General features: G+C 41.7%; 1 protein-coding gene across 4 annotated transcripts in view; it reads left to right on the forward strand.

Annotated features, from left to right (window-relative positions):
• The window catches only part of appa (amyloid beta (A4) precursor protein a), a 220898-nt gene extending 204283 nt beyond the window's left edge, over positions 1–16615 (forward strand). For 2 of the 4 annotated variants that reach the window (XM_063050282.1, XM_063050280.1), the window contains 4 exons: positions 5193–5246; positions 5635–5735; positions 9468–9614; positions 15515–16615. In XM_063050282.1, coding sequence (XP_062906352.1) covers positions 5193–5246; positions 5635–5735; positions 9468–9614; positions 15515–15616 — 404 coding nt within the window. In that variant the 3' untranslated portion in view covers positions 15617–16615. The remainder of the gene's footprint in view (positions 1–5192; positions 5247–5634; positions 5736–9467; positions 9615–15514) is intronic. The other 2 variants (XM_063050284.1, XM_063050281.1) reach the window with 1 other exon arrangement.
• Positions 16616–17107: the final 492 nt, after the last annotated feature.

Genomic DNA, 17107 nt, shown 5'->3' on the forward strand with positions numbered 1-17107 from the left:
TGTGTGTCTAACTGCACCAAACACGGATTGAAAGGCTACACAGACAAGGTGAAGGGACCTACAGCAAAAAAAAAGTGCTGCTTAAAACTTAAACCTAATTATTATTAACTGTGTGATCTTCAGCCCAGCCTTTTCTGCTCTGATAAACGTAATTAGGTTCTGAAAACTTGATTACCCGTGTAATGCTTCGTCATTTTAATAATTATCAATTGCTCATTTAAACATGCTAAACCAGGTGAAATTCACCGTGAAAGAAAGCAGTTACCTAATTCAGTAAATTTTAAAAGAAATAAAATATTTTTAGCAGTTAAACGTACGAGTGAGTGGCAGTAGTTTTGACTGATCTTTTGCCTCTGGAGTCCAAATGCAACTCGGACTGGTGGAGTTGAAGTCCACTTTAAGGATTATTTGAAGGCTGTCTTTGGAGAAACTGAATCCAACTCCTGGGGTTTTAGAAAGTGAAAAGATCTGCAGATGCTGGAAATTTAAAACAGAGAAAGCTAGAAATATCCAGCATGTCAGGCTGCTCCTGTGGGGAGAGGGTCAATGTTTGAAGTTGAATCAGCCGAGTTTTGTCCAAGTGTTAATATTCAGATTCATTTATTTTTAACACATGTATGTCAAAACAAATATGTCATTTCTATTAATAACCAACCTAGGGATGTGCTCTGAGTGGCCTGCAAGTGTCACCACACATCCCAGCGCCAACAATCTTAGATTTAAAGCCGTGATCGGAGCGTATTTGGATGAAGGTGGTGCCATGACTGACCCGTGTGCAGATAAGACCATAAGACATTGGAGCAGAGCTAGGCCATCCGGCCCATCAAGTTTGCTCTGTCGTTCCATCATGGGTGATTTATTATCCCTCTCATCCCCTCTGTCCTGTCTTCTCCCTGTACTCCTTGACTCCCTTATTAATCAAGAACCTATCAACCTCTGCTATAGCTATACCCAATAACGTGGCTGTCACAGCTGTCAGCGGCAGTAAATTCCACAGACTCGCTATCTAAAGAAATCCCTCCTCATTTCTGTTCTAAAGAGGTATCCTTGTATTCTGAGGCTATGCCCTCTGGTCCTAAATTCCCCCACTATAGGAAATATCTCCACTCCCACTGCATCTAGACCTTCCAGTCTTCGATAGGTAGACTGAGGGTAGTTGGTTATACAAACAGTGGGCCAAGTAAAGCTCATTTTATAATATAAATTTCTACATCCCAGCAGTGACTCAGTCTGGCACTAAAAGTTCAAATAGCAAGAGAGCAGACAGGGAAATGAATGCAAGGATTTACAATCTCAATGTGACAATGAATTTGGAAGCGTGCATGTTACTGAGGGATAAAAGAGGGAGCTTTACTCTGCATGAACTGGACTGTGTCATTGAAGCTGGCACTATCTTAAATGGGAGGTACTGTAGATTGTTTTAATGGAAATCTGGTCAAAGACAAGTCAGAGTAAATTTAGTATCAAAGTTATCACATACAGCCTTGAGATTCATTTTCTTGCAGGCAGTTAGAGGAAAATAAAGAAATATAATAGAATTTGTGAGAGCATAAAAAGTGGAAAAAAAAAACTCATGATACTGATGATTTGGGACGTAGTGGTTAGCATAACACCATTGCATGCCAGCGACCAGGGTTCAATTCCTACCACTGTCTGTAAGGAGTTTGTATGTTCTCCCCGTGATCACGTGGATTTCTTCCAGGTGCTCCGGTTTCCTCCCACAGTTCAAGGATGTGCAGGTTAGTTGGTCATCTTGGCACGTTGGTATAATTATGTGGTGCAAACTCATTGGGCTGGAAGGCCTGTGCTAAAGTGAAATATCTGTTAAAAAGAAAAAAACATATGCATAAGCAAAGACTAACAAACAACCAATTGCAAAAGAAGACAAATTGTGCAGAAAATAAATAATACTCAGAGCATGAGTTGTAAAGTCCCTGAGCGAACATTTCAAGGGCAAACACAAAACTACCAGATGGTATCAGTACCATCTGATCAATCCCTGCTACCAGCTCCCTTCATCTTAAGCTCAGAAAAAAAAGAAGCAAATTAGTTTATCCCCTTTGTAGTAATAAGGAATGCAGGCAGTTTTATTTTCCCCAAACTTTTTCCCATTTCTTTTGGTAGCTATCCTTTGAATGGCAGGGATCTCAATCCTCATTCTATTCTGTGTAATTGGATTAGATAATTCACCAGTTCAGAGTAAAAGCTTCTAACTGAAATTCTCATCAAAACACATTTTTCCCAATGTATACTAAAGCAGAAAATTTTGGAAACACACAGATGGTCAGGCAGCATCTTTGAGGAGAGAATCAGCTAACGTTTCTGGTCAAAAACACTTTGTCAGAACTGAGAAAGATTCAAAATTTTTTTATTGTCATTTCCAGTAAACAAAGGAGAATGAGATAATTGTTACTCCAGATCCGATGCAGCACCAAAAGAAACAATTAATATATATACATAAGACAACTTGTATACATTGATTGTATGTCCATAGAGTGATGCTAGGCACAGGAGTGTCTGTACGTAAGGTGGCTGACAGGAAATGATAAAGTAGTGGTGGTTGGGAATGTGGAGGGGTGGGTGTTGACCAGCATTGCTGCTTGGGGAAAGTGTCTGTTTTTATTGAGTCTGGTGATCCTGATGTGAATAAAGGATAAGTTTAAATTGGACAGAAGTGGATATTGCAAATGAAAATTAGCTTTTACCTTATAAATCTCTTTCCCAGTTCTGATTAAGCATCTCAGGTTTGAAATATTAACGGTTCCTCTCCTCACAGATGCTACCTGACTTGCTGAGTGTTTCCAGCTTTTTTTCCCCCGTTTTTATTTCAGATTTTTTTCCTGTTTTTATTTCAGATTTCCAGCATCTGTAGATTTCTTCATTCTGTTTCAAGGAACATGTTTTTCTCATGTTGCCTTTACTTAGCTCCGGACTTTCATTCCCTCTTAATTATCATGGGTCCTCACCAAAGTGATTGCACTCTTCCATTCCATTTGAAGGCATCGTTCAGCAGCAGTTCAGTGCCGCAGTGTGTAAGGGTTGGCAGCTGGCTGTGATAATGGAAGGCAACTGCAAGGTGCTGGCACAGCATCACACAGTCATTGAAAAAGGCCACCAAATGCTGATGCTTGCTTTTGGCCAGAAAAGCACAGTTTATTTTTCCCTAAGAGAAAGCACAGTTTAACACAGAAGGGAGTTTAAAGGTGATAATTCTGTGGAGGGTTAAGAATACAAGCAGACTGCAGTATTTTCCAGAAACAATGGTGTCTCCAGTGGTTATCCAGTCTAAGCTGCTCGCAGAGCACAGCATCTTCCACAACATAATTGAAGGTGAAGATTGTGCTGGTGATATGTTAATTATCGAGTGGGTTGCTAGGAGGTGCTGTCCTTCTCGAGATGAAAGTATTCCATTGGCCCTCCAATTCTTCTGCTTACCTAGGCCGGAACATTCTGCAGACCTTGCAGTCAGTATTCCTGAATTTTACTTATTTTTAAAATGTTACCCTGAAATATAAATCTTTTATTTCAGCTTGGCCAATTCACCCTAAACGCAAATAGCTCATCCTCACTTAAACCTAGAGCACGACAGCCCTTTGGCCCATCCAGTCCATGGCGAACTGTTCTTTTGTCTAGTCCCATCGAGCCGCACCAGGATTTAACCCTCCATTCCATTCCCCTCCCATCCATGTGCTTATCCAAATTTAAATATTGCTGTCAAACCTGCATCCAGCGCTTCAGCTGGCAGCTCATTCCACATTCGCACTCTAGGCTGGGTACTTCCGGGCCCAACAAACCCAATTACACCCTCATGATCAATTACCCTACTAGCCCGTACGTCTTTGGAATGTGGGAGGAAACCGGAGTATGCGGTGAAATCCCATGTGGTCACGGGGATTGTTGTGATCCTGAACGAAGTCACCGGAGAGACATTGAAGCTGGTGATGTAGAAGTCTTTATTCAGCCAAACAAGCAGGCATCATACTCGAGACACTCTTGGAAGAGGCCTTCTGACCTAATATTACACCACATTTTATATATTAAAGAACAAAAGTAACAACAGGACAATTTCCACAGTTATAATGCATTCATAATGTTTCCTTTGAGTTGTGCATAATTTCAAACACCTCCAGATCTTCACACCAGCACACCCAAAATGAGCGTTAATCACCTCTCTCTCTCTCTCTCTACCTGCATTCATGCAGATGCAGGCATCTCAGGTGAATGGGTTGCAATCAATTGCATGAACACCATTGTTCTGAGCTGCATTTTAAATTCTATCTACAGCCCACACTCAGATCTGAAGACTGGATGCTGTTGAAATTAATATTTGCTATATTGCATATCTTCAGAATATGCTTTTTTAGGGATGTTGTACAAATTCCATACAGCAGCGGCAGGAATTGTACCTAGATCACTGGGGCTGTAATAGTGTTGAGCCACCCTCAAATCATGAGTTTGATTTTCATTTTTAATGTTTTCATTGAGTTTTTATATATAAGCTCTTGTAGACTACAATAGTGAAGTTTTATAATTGCAACTACCAGCTAGCTTTAAAACAAGAGACAAATAAGCAATAAATATTCAAGAGATAAACATTTTTCTATTAGTAATAAACAAGGGGTCACGTTTAGCTGAACTGTGTGCTTCATGTTTTTCTGTCCTTTGGATTACAAAGGCATGAGAGAGGGTTACACTGAAGCAGGTACAGTTCCAGTTTCTCAGCCGCATCACCATTCCACCTGTTTGGATTGTCGGAGATTGTTGACTTGTGGTTTTTGGAAAGACTTTGAATCAGAATCAGGTTTAATATCACCAGCATATGCAGTGAAATGTGTTGTTATGCAGCAGCAGTACAATACAATACATAATAGTAAAATACTCTACATTAATATATAATATATATTTACATATATATTTAATTAAGTAAGTAGGGAGGTAGTGTTCATGGTGCATTCAGAAATCTGATGGCAGAGGGGAAGAAGCTGTTCCTAAAACGTTGAGTGTGTGCTTTCAGGATCCAGTACCTCCTCCCCACTGGTAGCAATGAGAAGAGGGCATGCCCTGGGTGATGGGTTCCTTAATGATGGATACCGCTCATGCTTCCTTTTGTTGCTGCTAATTTGTCTCCCTCGCCAGTTGCTGATTTTTTTTTTCTTGCTCTTTTGTTTCTATTTCTCAATAACCATGCCCAGTTGAACCAGTTGACGCACGGCCAGCGCCAGACAGAGGACTTACCACTCGACCAGGTATCCATTGGCTTCGCTTTTGACTAATTCTGTGTGGTCTATCAGAATACTTTCTCCCTTGGTTCTACTGCATAGTCTGCTCTTAACAACAAGGACGAAATGCCCAATTAAGTTGGAAGGCATTCTTGGTAAGGTAGTAATCAGGCAAAAAGAGGGTCATCTATGGGTCTTTTTTTTGGATTTCTGCATACCTTGCCCTTGCCCACTCTTGCACCCTCCCGTTTGAACACTGCTTAACTTGACAACATTTTCTCCTTCTCGGCCTTGGAACTGAGGTCATTCGTAGCGTCCATCAGTTGATAGTAGCTTGGCATAGAACTTGACCACCCGATCTGTATCAGGTATTCTTCAGGGAAAAGGATCCTCATTGGCTCTGTGTTATACTCAGGTTCTGGGCTCACTGGCATTAAGACAGAGGAAATCGCTGAGGTAAAGATGGAAACTGAATTCCAGCAGGACTCCGGTTACGAGGTACATCACCAGAAGCTGGTGAGTAAGCCTATAACATGGATGCTAGTGGAATATTTATAAGATATTACAAGTAATTTAACAAGTTTTAAGGGATACCAGCCTAATCCTGAAATAGCATTGTCAGTGCAAGGCAGCAGGCAAACTTTTCCATTTTATGGATCGTGAGCATTCTATTCTCTTTAAGGCCTTAAGACATAGGAGCAGAATTAGGCCATTTGGTTCATTGAGTCCACTCTGCCATTCCATCATGGCTGATTTATTATCCCTCTCAATCCAATTCTCCTGCCTTTTCCCTGTAACCTTTAACACCCTTACTAATCAAGAACCTATCAACCTCTACTTAAAATGTACTTGGCCTCCACAGCCGTCCATGGCAATAAATTCCACGGATTCACCACCCTGTGGCTAAAGAAATTCATCCTCATCTCTGTTCTAAATGGATATCCCTCTATTCTGAGACTGTGCGCTCTGGTCCTAGACTCCACCACTACAGGAAACATCCCCTCCATGTCCACTCTATCTAGGCCTTTCACCACCGTGGGAATTACCCAGCCACGGTGTCACTTGTGGCTCTAGAAGTATTGACATAAGACTCTACCAGCCTGCTTCTAATCCCTGTTCTTTGCTTTCTTCAATGATGTGATCTAGAGATTTGAGAAATTGTAGTTTCAACTTCAGATCTATTTTATCCTTGTAGTAGATGAATTCTCAGAACATCAGTTAATTATATATGCAGATTAATGAGGAAGCTATCCCAATGTCAAGGAGAGTGTTTTGATGGATGATGTACCACAGTGGATGTCGTAATTTGTGAAGCTTGATGTTCTAGCCACTGAACCTAGACACACTGTTCTTGCTGCTCTGTAGAGGTGCTGCAGTAACTTGAAGTATCTTCTCAGACCATCTCCAGCGCTGCTGTAAAAACACCATCACCTCCCAAGTCATTGAGCACGACAGCACAGAAACAGGCCCTTTGGCCCATCTAGCCCATGCTTTACTGTTATTCCGCTTAGTCTTAGACCTGAACCTGAACCTCCCATCCATCTACTAATCTAAACTTCTATTAAATGTTCAAAAATGAAACTCGCATTCTCCACTTCTGATGGCAGCTCATTCCACACTCTCACTATCCTCTGAGTGAAGAAGTTCCCCCTCAACTTCCCCTTAAATATTTCACCTTTCGCCCTTGACCTGTAGTTCTAGTCTCACCCAACCTCAGTGGTAAAAGCCTGCTTGCATTTACCCTATGTATACCCTTCATAATTTTGTATAATTGAAGTCTCCTTACATTGTAATTCTCTCACCATCGCTGTTATGCTGAGGATAGCAATTCCCCACACTCTTTCCATGCATTCTAGTCAGTATTGCTGAAGTAAAGATAGAAACTGAATTAATTTAAATACCACTTAAATCTTAAAAACCCTCTTAAATTCCCTGTGCCATTTTGACAATTGAAGTTTCCTAATCCCAGGGTAATGTTGAGCGTGATCTCTCCTTTTCCACCTCCTTTAACTCCAGCCCACTCACTCCCAAGTCCAAGCTGTGGTAACCTTTATAGAGCCTGTCTCTGTGGGGTAGGTAGAACAGGAATTGTTTTAGTCCTACTTAGGCCACCTCCATCACCTCCTTTTCATTGCATTAAAAATTCATTTTTCTGCTGCTTCTGCTCACACACAGAACTTGAAAATTCCTTCACTTTTACCAATTTTCAACTTGCTCCCATTTTCCTGTGGTCCATTTCTGTCTTTTCTCTACATTGACTTCTCTACCACCATCTCAAGATCGCTAGCAACCAGCAAATGCAGATTCCCATTACATCTCCCACTCCCTGTAATTCATTGAACATAGACAAGGTACAGGTACAGCAAGGTACAGGTTCTTTGGCCCACAATACTATGCTGACTTTTTACCTTACTCTAAGATCAATTTAACCCTTCCTTACCACATAGCACTCCATTTTATTACCATCCATGTGCCTATCTAAGAGTTTTAAATGTCCCTGATACTGTATATCTGCCTCTACCACCACCCTGGCAGTGCATTCTACACACCCACCATTCTGTTTTTAAAAAAAACACAAAGGGTCTCGGCCTGAAACGTCGACTGCGCCTCTTCCTATAGATGCTGCTTGGCCTGCTGTGTTCACCAGCAACTTTGATGTGTGTTACAACCATTTGCCTCTGACTTTCCTCCAATTACATTCAGCCAGAGGCTCATTCCACCGAGATGCAGCACTGAGCGTCATAGGAAGTCATTCCTGCCTGTGGCCATGAAACTTTACAACTCCTCCCTTGGAGGGTCAGACATCCTGAGCCAATAGGCTGGTCCTGGACTTATTTCATAATTTACATATTACTATTTAACTATTTATGGTTCTATTACTATATATGGAGCAACTGTAACGAAAACCAATTTCCCCCTGGATTAATAAAGTATGACATGACTATTACCTTGAAATTGTGCCCCTTGTATTAGCCATTTCCACCTGGGAAAGAGTCTCTGTTTGTCCACTAGATCAATGGGTATTATCACCTTGTACACCTCTCACCCTCCTTCGTTCCAAAGGCAAAAGTCCCAACTCACTCAACCTATCCACAAAAAGCAAGTTCTCTAATCCAGGCAGCATCCTGGCAAATTCTATAACGTTTACACATCCTTCCTACAATGAGATGACCAGAATTGAGCACAAAATTTCCAAGTGTGGTCTAATTAGGGTGTTATAGAGCTGCAACGTTACCTCATGGCTCTTGAACCCATTCCCCCAATGAAAGCCAACAACCCTATCAATTTGCAGAGCAATTTTGAGGGTTCTGTGGATGCAGAGCCCAAGATCCGTCTGTTCCTCCACACTGCTAAGAATCCTGTCATTAACCCTGTATTCTGCCTTCAAATTTGATCTTCCAAAGTGAATTATTTCACACCTTACCAGGTTGAACTCCATCTGTCACTTCTCAGCCCAGCTCTGCATCCTATCAATGTCTAGTTATAACCCTCGGCAAACCTACTCTATCCACAGTACCACCGACCTTCATGTCATCTGCAAACTTACTAATACTTCCTCATCCATTTATAAACTCACAAAGAGTAGCGTTCCCAGAACAGATCCCTGTGGAACACCTGACATCTCCCCTGTGACAAACTACACTGCCCACAGCAACACCAACGTCCTGCCAAGAATTCAGAATGGGTATGATTGCACACCTTTTACTTAAGACCTACATATGCTAATATAATTGATGCAAATGGAAATAGGTGTAATCTGGTTATTGTGTCAATTAAAATTATTTTGGAAGAATGCACTTTTCAATGTCATCTTAATTATCTATTATGCATATTTGGGCGTGCCTTCCAGTTCACATTGCTTTTCATATAGAGTACTTTCCCCTTTAGAAAAATAATATACCTCTGCCTGTCTACGTTATAGTAATTGAATTTCTAGGCAGTATGCAGAAATATTTGCAGATGCACATTACTTCTCAAATAAATCACAGTCATATGGTTTTGTGAAATGTCACAACAATTCTCAAAGGATTAAGTACCTTGTATGTTTGAGACTTAATGAACACAAACGAGCAGCTGTTCTACTAATGATATAAAGGGCTGCATTTTAAGTACATGCAGGGATTATAAAATCCTATGCTCGCCGCAAAATGCGACACCAAGCTTTCTCTGACTACGGTAAGTCACGGTCTCATGAATGTTCTGCGGGAAGTGTTGGTGTTGGAGTTATATTTATGTGCTTCTTTGTAGGTGTTTTTCCCAGAGGACGTTGGATCAAATAAAGGAGCTATCATTGGTCTCATGGTTGGAGGTGTTGTCATAGCAACGGTGATTGTCATCACTCTGGTGATGCTGAAAAAGAAGCAGTATACATCTATCCATCATGGGGTTGTTGAGGTAAGTAATTAATCAGCCACTTAAATCCAAGTAAGCACTGGGATCTGGCTGGCCTTTAATTTTTCTAACTCTTTCTCCAACTGCCACCCCCTCACCACAGTTTTGATTTCTCACTGAGCTATCATTCTGTCTCATGCTGGATCTAGTGAACATTTTTCTTGTGCATCATGCAGGTGATTTATTCTGGCAATTTCCATCACTCACAGCAGTTTAGAAGCCATCACTGTATTGCTGCATTCAGGTCCCTCGATGTGAAGCTGCCGTGCAGGGTTAGCAAACAGCTCCATGTGGATTGAATGTGGAAATTCGTTACAGGTTGCCACCCTCACAGTCATTTTCCCCCTTTAGGCCTGAGTCTTACCGCAGGGGTCACCCACAAAGGGAGTGATAAACACGAGAGATTCTGGAAATCCACAGTAACACACACAAAATGCTTATTAACTCAGCAGTTCAGGAAACATCTATGGAAATGAATTGAGGGTCGACGGTTCAGGCTGAGATCTTTCCCAGTCCTGATGAAGAAACTCGACCTGAAATGTTCAAAGTAAATTTATTATCAAGGTACATAAATGTCATCGCGTACAACACTGAGATTCATTTTCTTATAGGCATTCACAGTGAATACAAACAAATGGGAAAAAAAATAATAAATGGGCAATATGTATCAAGAACATGAGATGAAGGGTTCTTGAAAGTGAGTCCATAGGTTGTTGTTGTGGTGAGTGAAGTTATCTCCTTGTTGAGGAGCCTGATGGTTGAGGGGTAATACTGTTCCTGAACCTGATGATGTGGGTCCTGAGGCTTCCTTCCTAATGGCAGCAGTGAGAAGAGAGCGTGGCCTGGATGGTAGGTTCCTTGCTGATGGATGCTGCTTTCCTGCGACAGCACTCCACGTAGATCGATGTACTCCAAAGGTTGGAGGGCTTTACCCATGATGGGCTGGGCTGTATCCACTACTTTTTGTAGGATTTTTTCCATACAAGAGCATTAATACCAGACTGTGATGCAACCAGTCAGTATACTCTCCACTGCACATCTCAAAGTTTCAAAGTGCATTTATTATCAACAAATATATAAATTATACAACCTTGAAATTTGTTTGCTTATGGGCAGGCACAAAGCAAGGAACTCAAAAGAACTCAATTAAATAAAATAAGACCAACCTCCCCCCCCCCAGTGCCTACAGAGAAAGAGGAAAAAAAAACAAATCATGCAAACAACAGAAGCGAGCAATTTCTATTGTTTGCATGATTTTTTTTCTCTACAAAAGTTCGTGAATATTTTAGATGACATGTTGAATTTTTGCAGACTTCTTTGTCGAAGTGCTGCTGTGCTTTCTTTGTAACGGTACTTAGGTGCTGGACCCAAGACAGGTCCTCTGATATGATACCACCGATGAACTTAAATGCATGAGGATACTCAGTGTAACAGGATTTCTTTGGGTTTGATATTAATATAAAGAAACAACATTAAGGCAAAGGCACAGAGGGTTTGGCCAAATATGTGAGAGTGTTCTTGCTCAGTTAGTTAGTCTTCTGTGCACTGGTGGCTTTTTGTGAAATTAACTCAAAACAGAAAAAAATCTTACAAAAGACCCAAACACAATATAGGAATACTGGAACAAGTGTCACTATGTGGTGTAATAGATGAAATATTTAAGAGGAACCTAAAGGGGAGTAACTTCACTTTGTGAGCTGCCAGTGGAAGTGGTTTCAGCATTTCTGGGTGGAGGTCGATGGAATTAGGCAGAATAACAGTTCAGCACGGGCTAGATGGGCTGAAGGGCTTGTTTCTGGTTGTAGTGTTTTTATGACTATGAAAATGTAATTAGTAAAACGAAGCAAATTTGGAAGGGATGTGAGGAAGGTTGTCAAAGGATTCCGCAAGATGAAAACCAGTTAGAAATGTGGTCAGAGAAATGGCATATGGAGTTTAATCCGGAGAAGTGTAAGCTATCGCATTTTGGGTGACCGGATGCAAGCAGAAAGCATGCAGTAAATGAGAGGGGTACTGATGTACAGAGGAATCTCGGGGTACAGAGGGTTTTGTATCAAGGACCAAGAGGCCTGTTTCTGTGCTGTACTGTACAATGTGGTATGGTTGTCTGCCTTGTCTGTGTGGTTCAGCTTTGGACAATTACCCTTGCTGAGAGAATACCCCAGGCTTTGTAAAGAACACAGACAACGTTTACTAGAATCATACAGCATAAAAAAACAGGCCTTTCAGCCCATCACCATCTGTTATGGAGGGGCCATCAGATAAGATCAGAAATAGCTGCAGAAAGTTGCAGACCCTGTCAGCTGTATCATGGGCGCAAAAGCCTCCAGCACCCAGGACATCTTCAAAAGGCAATGCCTCAGAAAGGTGGTGTCCATCATTAAGGACCCCAATCACCCAGGACATGCCATCTTCTCATTGCTACCATCAAGGAGGAGGTGCAGAAGCCTGAAGATACACATGATACACACTCAATGTTTTAGGGACAGCTTCTTCCCCTCCCTCACAATCAGATTTTTAAATGGACAATAAACCCATGAACACTTCCTTAATTTTTGTTTCTTTTTCCACTTGTTATTTAATGTTTTTATATATAGGTATTTCTTGTTGTAAATTATAGTTTTATTGTGTATCACTATGTAGTGCTGCTGCCGAACAACAGATTTCAGGATGTATGCCAGTAATATTAAACCTGATTCTAATTGTCCCCATGCTATCCTTCCATCTACACTAATCTCATTTTTCTGCATTAGGGATATATTCTTCTGAGCTTTGCTTATTGAAGTGCCTGTCAAAATGCCTTTTAGACGGTAATTTTATCTAATTCCTATGCTGCCTTTGTTTTTGATACAAGGAGCTAAAGTTTCTAACCACCTGTCTTATCTATGCCTCTCATAATTTGATATACTGCTGTCAGCTAACCCCTCAATCTCCTTCGCTCCAGAAAAACAAACCCTGCCTGTCCAGTTTCTTCCCAGAACTAAAATCTTGCAATCCAGTGCATTCTCCTCTGCACACTCTCCAGTGCAACCACATCCTTCCTATAGCGTGGTGACCAAAACAGCATGCAATACTCCTACGGTCTAACCACTGTTTTGCTAAGTTGCAGAGTAACACCAAAACTTTTACATTCTATGCTTTGACCTGTGAAGGTTGTGATCCCTTCGTGGTCCGTCACTGAATCTCCTCAGTCAGTGGGAGTAGTTACCAGAGGAGTGTAATGAAAGTTCGAAGTAAATTTATCATCATGGTAGCACAGTGGTTAGCACAATGCCTTACAGTACCAGCAGCCCAGGTTCATTTCCTGCCACTGCCTTTAAGGAGTTTGTGTGTTCTCCCAGTGACCGCATGGGTTTCCTCCGAGTGCTCTGGTTTCCTCCCACAGTCCAAAGTTCTACCGGTTGGTAGGTTAATTGGTCAATGTAAATTGTCCCGTGATTAAGCTAGGGTTAAATCGGAGGCTGCTGAGCGACACGGCATGAAGGGCCAGGAGGATCTACTCCGCATACTAACTCAACATATACAACCCAAAGATCCACTCTCTTTCAGACATTCACAGTAGAACAAAGAAATACAATAGAATCAGTGAAAAACTACACACACAAAGACAGACAATCAATCAATGCGCAAAGGAAGACAAACTGAACAAATAAATAAAATCATACTTAAGTGGTCGGTAAGTTCATGGAGAAGATCCTGAGAGACAGGATTTATGGAGAGGTATAATATGATTAGGAATAGTCAGCATGGCTTTGTCAAAGGCAGGTCGTGCCTTACAAGCCTGACTGAATTTTTTGAGGATGTGACTAAACACATTGATGAAGGAAGAGCAGTAGATGTAGTGTATATGGATTTCAGCAAGGCATTTGATAAGGTACCCCATGCAAGGCTTATTGAGAAAGTAAGGAGGCATGTGATCCAAGGGGAAATTGCTTTGTGGATCCAGAACTGGTTTTCCCACAGAAGGCAAAGAGTGGTTGTAGATGGGTCATATTCTGCATGGAGGTCGGTGACCAGTGGTGTGCCTCAGGGATCTGTTCTGGGACCCCTACTCTTCGTGATTTTATAAATGACCTGGATGAGGAAGTGGAGGGATGGGTTAGTAACTTTGCTGATGACACAAAGGTTGGAGGTGTTGTAGATAGTGTGGAGGGCTGTCAGAGGTTAAAGTGGGATATTGAGAGGGTGCAAAACTGGGCTGAGAAGTGGCAGATGGAGTTCAACCCAGATAAGTGTGAAGTGGTTCATTTTGGTAGGTCAAATATGATGGCAGAATATAGTATTAATGGTAAGACTCTTGGCACTGTGGAGGATCAGAGGGATCTTGGGGTCTGAGTCCGTAGGACACTCAAAGCAGCTGTGCAGGTTGACTCTGTGGTTAAGAAGACATATGGTGCATTGGCCTTCATCAATCGTGGGATTGAGTTTAAGAGCTAAGAGGTAACGTTGCAGCTATATAGGACCCTGGTCAGATCCCACTTGGAGTACTGTGTTCAGTTCTGGTCGCCTCACTACAAGAAGGACGTGGAAGCCATAGAAAGGATGCAGAGGAGATTTACAAGGATGTTGCCTGGATTGGGGAGCTTGCCTTATGAAAACAGGTTGAGTGAACTCAGCCTTTTCTCCTTGGAGCGATGGAGGATGAGAGGGGACCTGATAGAGGTGTATAACATGATGAGAGGCATTGATCGTGTGGATAGTCAGAGGCTTTTTCCCAGGGCTGAAATGGTTGTCACAAGAGGACACAGGTTTAAGGTGCTGGGGAGTAGGTACAGAGGAGATGTCAGGGGTAAGTTTTTTACTCAGAGAGTAGTGAGTGTGTGGAATGGGCTGCCAGCGACAGTGGTGGAGGCAGATACGATAGAGTCTTTTAAGAGACTTTTGGATAGGTACATGGAGCTTAGAAAAATAGAGGGCTATGGGGAAGTCTAGTAATTTCTAAGGTAGGGACATGTTCGGCACAACTTTGAGGGCCGAAGGGCCTGTATTGTGCTGTGGGTTTTCTATGTTTCATACTGAGAACATAAGTTGTAGAGTCCTTGAAAGTAGTTTGTAGGTTGCGGGATCAGTTCAGTGTTGAAATGAGTGAAGTTATCCACACTGGTTCAGGAGCCTGTTTTAGGGTAATAATGGTTGCTGAATTCAATAGTGTGGCACTTTCAGGATAAATATTGATGTGATGGACAAATGGATAAGACGGGAACTGTTCAGTATCTTGAACACTGAGTTCGTGTTTGTAGTTGATGTAATTTATCCTGTCTCCGTGGGAAGTGTCAGGAAGCAATATGCAAGTAATTATAAGTGACAAGCTAGGAAAAGCTTCAGTCCATTTACACAAGGGCTGCGTCACTGCAGTGTTAGTCGTACAACATAGAAACAGGCCCGTCAACCCAACTGGTCCACGCTTCCCAAGATGTTCATCTCAGCTGGTCCCATTGGCCTGCATTTGGCCCATATCCTTCTAGTGCCTTTCCTATCCATCCAGTTGTCTTGTCTATTCTGTAACCTGCCTCAACCACCTTGCACCTTCCATATACAGACCACCCGCTGGATAAAAATAATTGCCACTCAGCTTCCAATTAAATCCCTCCTCTCTCCTCTCGCCCTAAACCTATGCCTTCTCATTTTTAATAGCTTAACCTAGGGGGCAGATTCACATTTTGGTGCCCCTTCATGATTGTATACACTCAATAAGGATCCCTCATTCTCCTGTGCTACGTTGAATAAACTCCCAGCCAGAGCAACACACACAAAATGCTGGAGGAACTCAGCGGGCCATGCAGCATCTTTGGAAATGAACAAACAGCTGACGTTTCGCGCCGAGGCCTAGCCTGATCATTTTCCTCTACTTGCGCTGTCCACTCTCCCCACACACTTACTTTTTCTCTCTCCCCTCTCCGCAGGTCGACGCTGCCGTAACTCCAGAGGAGCGCCACCTCTCCAAGATGCAGCAGAATGGGTACGAGAACCCCACCTACAAGTTCTTTGAACAGATGCAAAACTGAAGAGAGCTCGTCCGAAAACAGTAGTCTGATCTGCCAAGCTGGACAGCACATGATAGCTCGTACCGTGTGGTGTCCTGTTTGCCTGAGACCCTCAGTGTACCATTACTCTGCTCATCCTCGCCTTTTTTGAACAGCTGTGCTGTAACACAAGTAGATGCCTGAACTGGAAGAAGCGAAAATTAAGAATCAAAGCGTGTATTCTTGATGAGCATTTTAACTACATGATTATTAATGAATGTTTTTTTGTGAATTGTTAGGATTTCTCTGTACCTAGTGCATGACGTGTCTCCTCCCCAGTTGCTATTTATCATGTAGTTTGTTAGCAGGTTGTATTGTGATCTTGTGATTTTTGTGCAGATTATGAAGTCCTTTTTAAATTGCGACACGCTATTAACATATTGTGCTGAATGATTGTGAAGGGGTAGGGATCGTGTAGGCGCTTCTGTCTTGGTCGATTTAAAGCTGCTTTGCCACTGAGCAGGGTACCACGCTGGTTTGGTATTTTTATTTTACTCTGGGAGGGCGGGGCGGGCAGGGGTGAAAATGACAGCAAGATGAGAAATAGCAGGCTTTACTATGCAGTAAATCGTAGTGTTAGTGTCAATGAATATTCCAGGTAATACATCGGAACATTTTTTTTTCGTTTTGCAAGAGAACCGCTGACCCTTCTTTGATGCTGTACAGTGTCCGTGAGCTACAGAATAAAGAAAATGGCTGGATCCTGTGCCTGTGGTTAGTGTGCCATTTTCCGTGTCATTCACTTCAGAATCTTTTACCCGTGTTTAACCTTCAATCCTTTTTCTGAATGTAACTGTATTAGTGAGTCCCTGTAACCTGCATACTCCCATGGCAGACGCAGCACCTTCATGGGGTCATGCTTGAAACAGATGTATATACTGAGATGTGCTCTCAGTCATAAGATGGGTTGTACAGATGTAGCTTTAAGAATGGCTTTCTACAATGTATTACATAAATAAATTTAACACGATTCTTAATGAACCGTGGCTTGAGTAGTTCTTTTGTGAACAGCTTATGCATGCATCACACTGATGGTTAAACAGTCACACTCAACATTCCCTCTATTTTTTTCATTTTTATAAGCAGGAAATTTTTACTCGGCCTGAAAACTGCTTGGCATTTTTTTTCTGTAATATGCATACTATGAATATTTGGAATGAAAATTCTTTCACATACTTTTGATTTTATTTATTTATTGAAGGGTATAATGAAATACAATACAACAAAAAGTCTTTCATGTTTTGTAAACTTTTTCTCATCTGTCTTTATTACAAATCCATTGTCAATAAGCACTGTCCAAACAAATGGTCCACTTCTAGTCTGTTTCCAGATTTGCATTTGATTAAATTCATAGGACTGAATCCATGCACTAGAAACTTGAAATGTTCCAATGATGCCAGCAAGAATTGATAGTTCTTCAAACTCTTCATTTCTAAACATGTAGTTCAACATGTCAGTAAATGTCTTAATTGA

Source organism: Mobula hypostoma, chromosome 6, assembly GCF_963921235.1.
Source record: "Mobula hypostoma chromosome 6, sMobHyp1.1, whole genome shotgun sequence".
Classification (NCBI taxonomy): Eukaryota; Metazoa; Chordata; class Chondrichthyes; order Myliobatiformes; family Myliobatidae; genus Mobula; species Mobula hypostoma.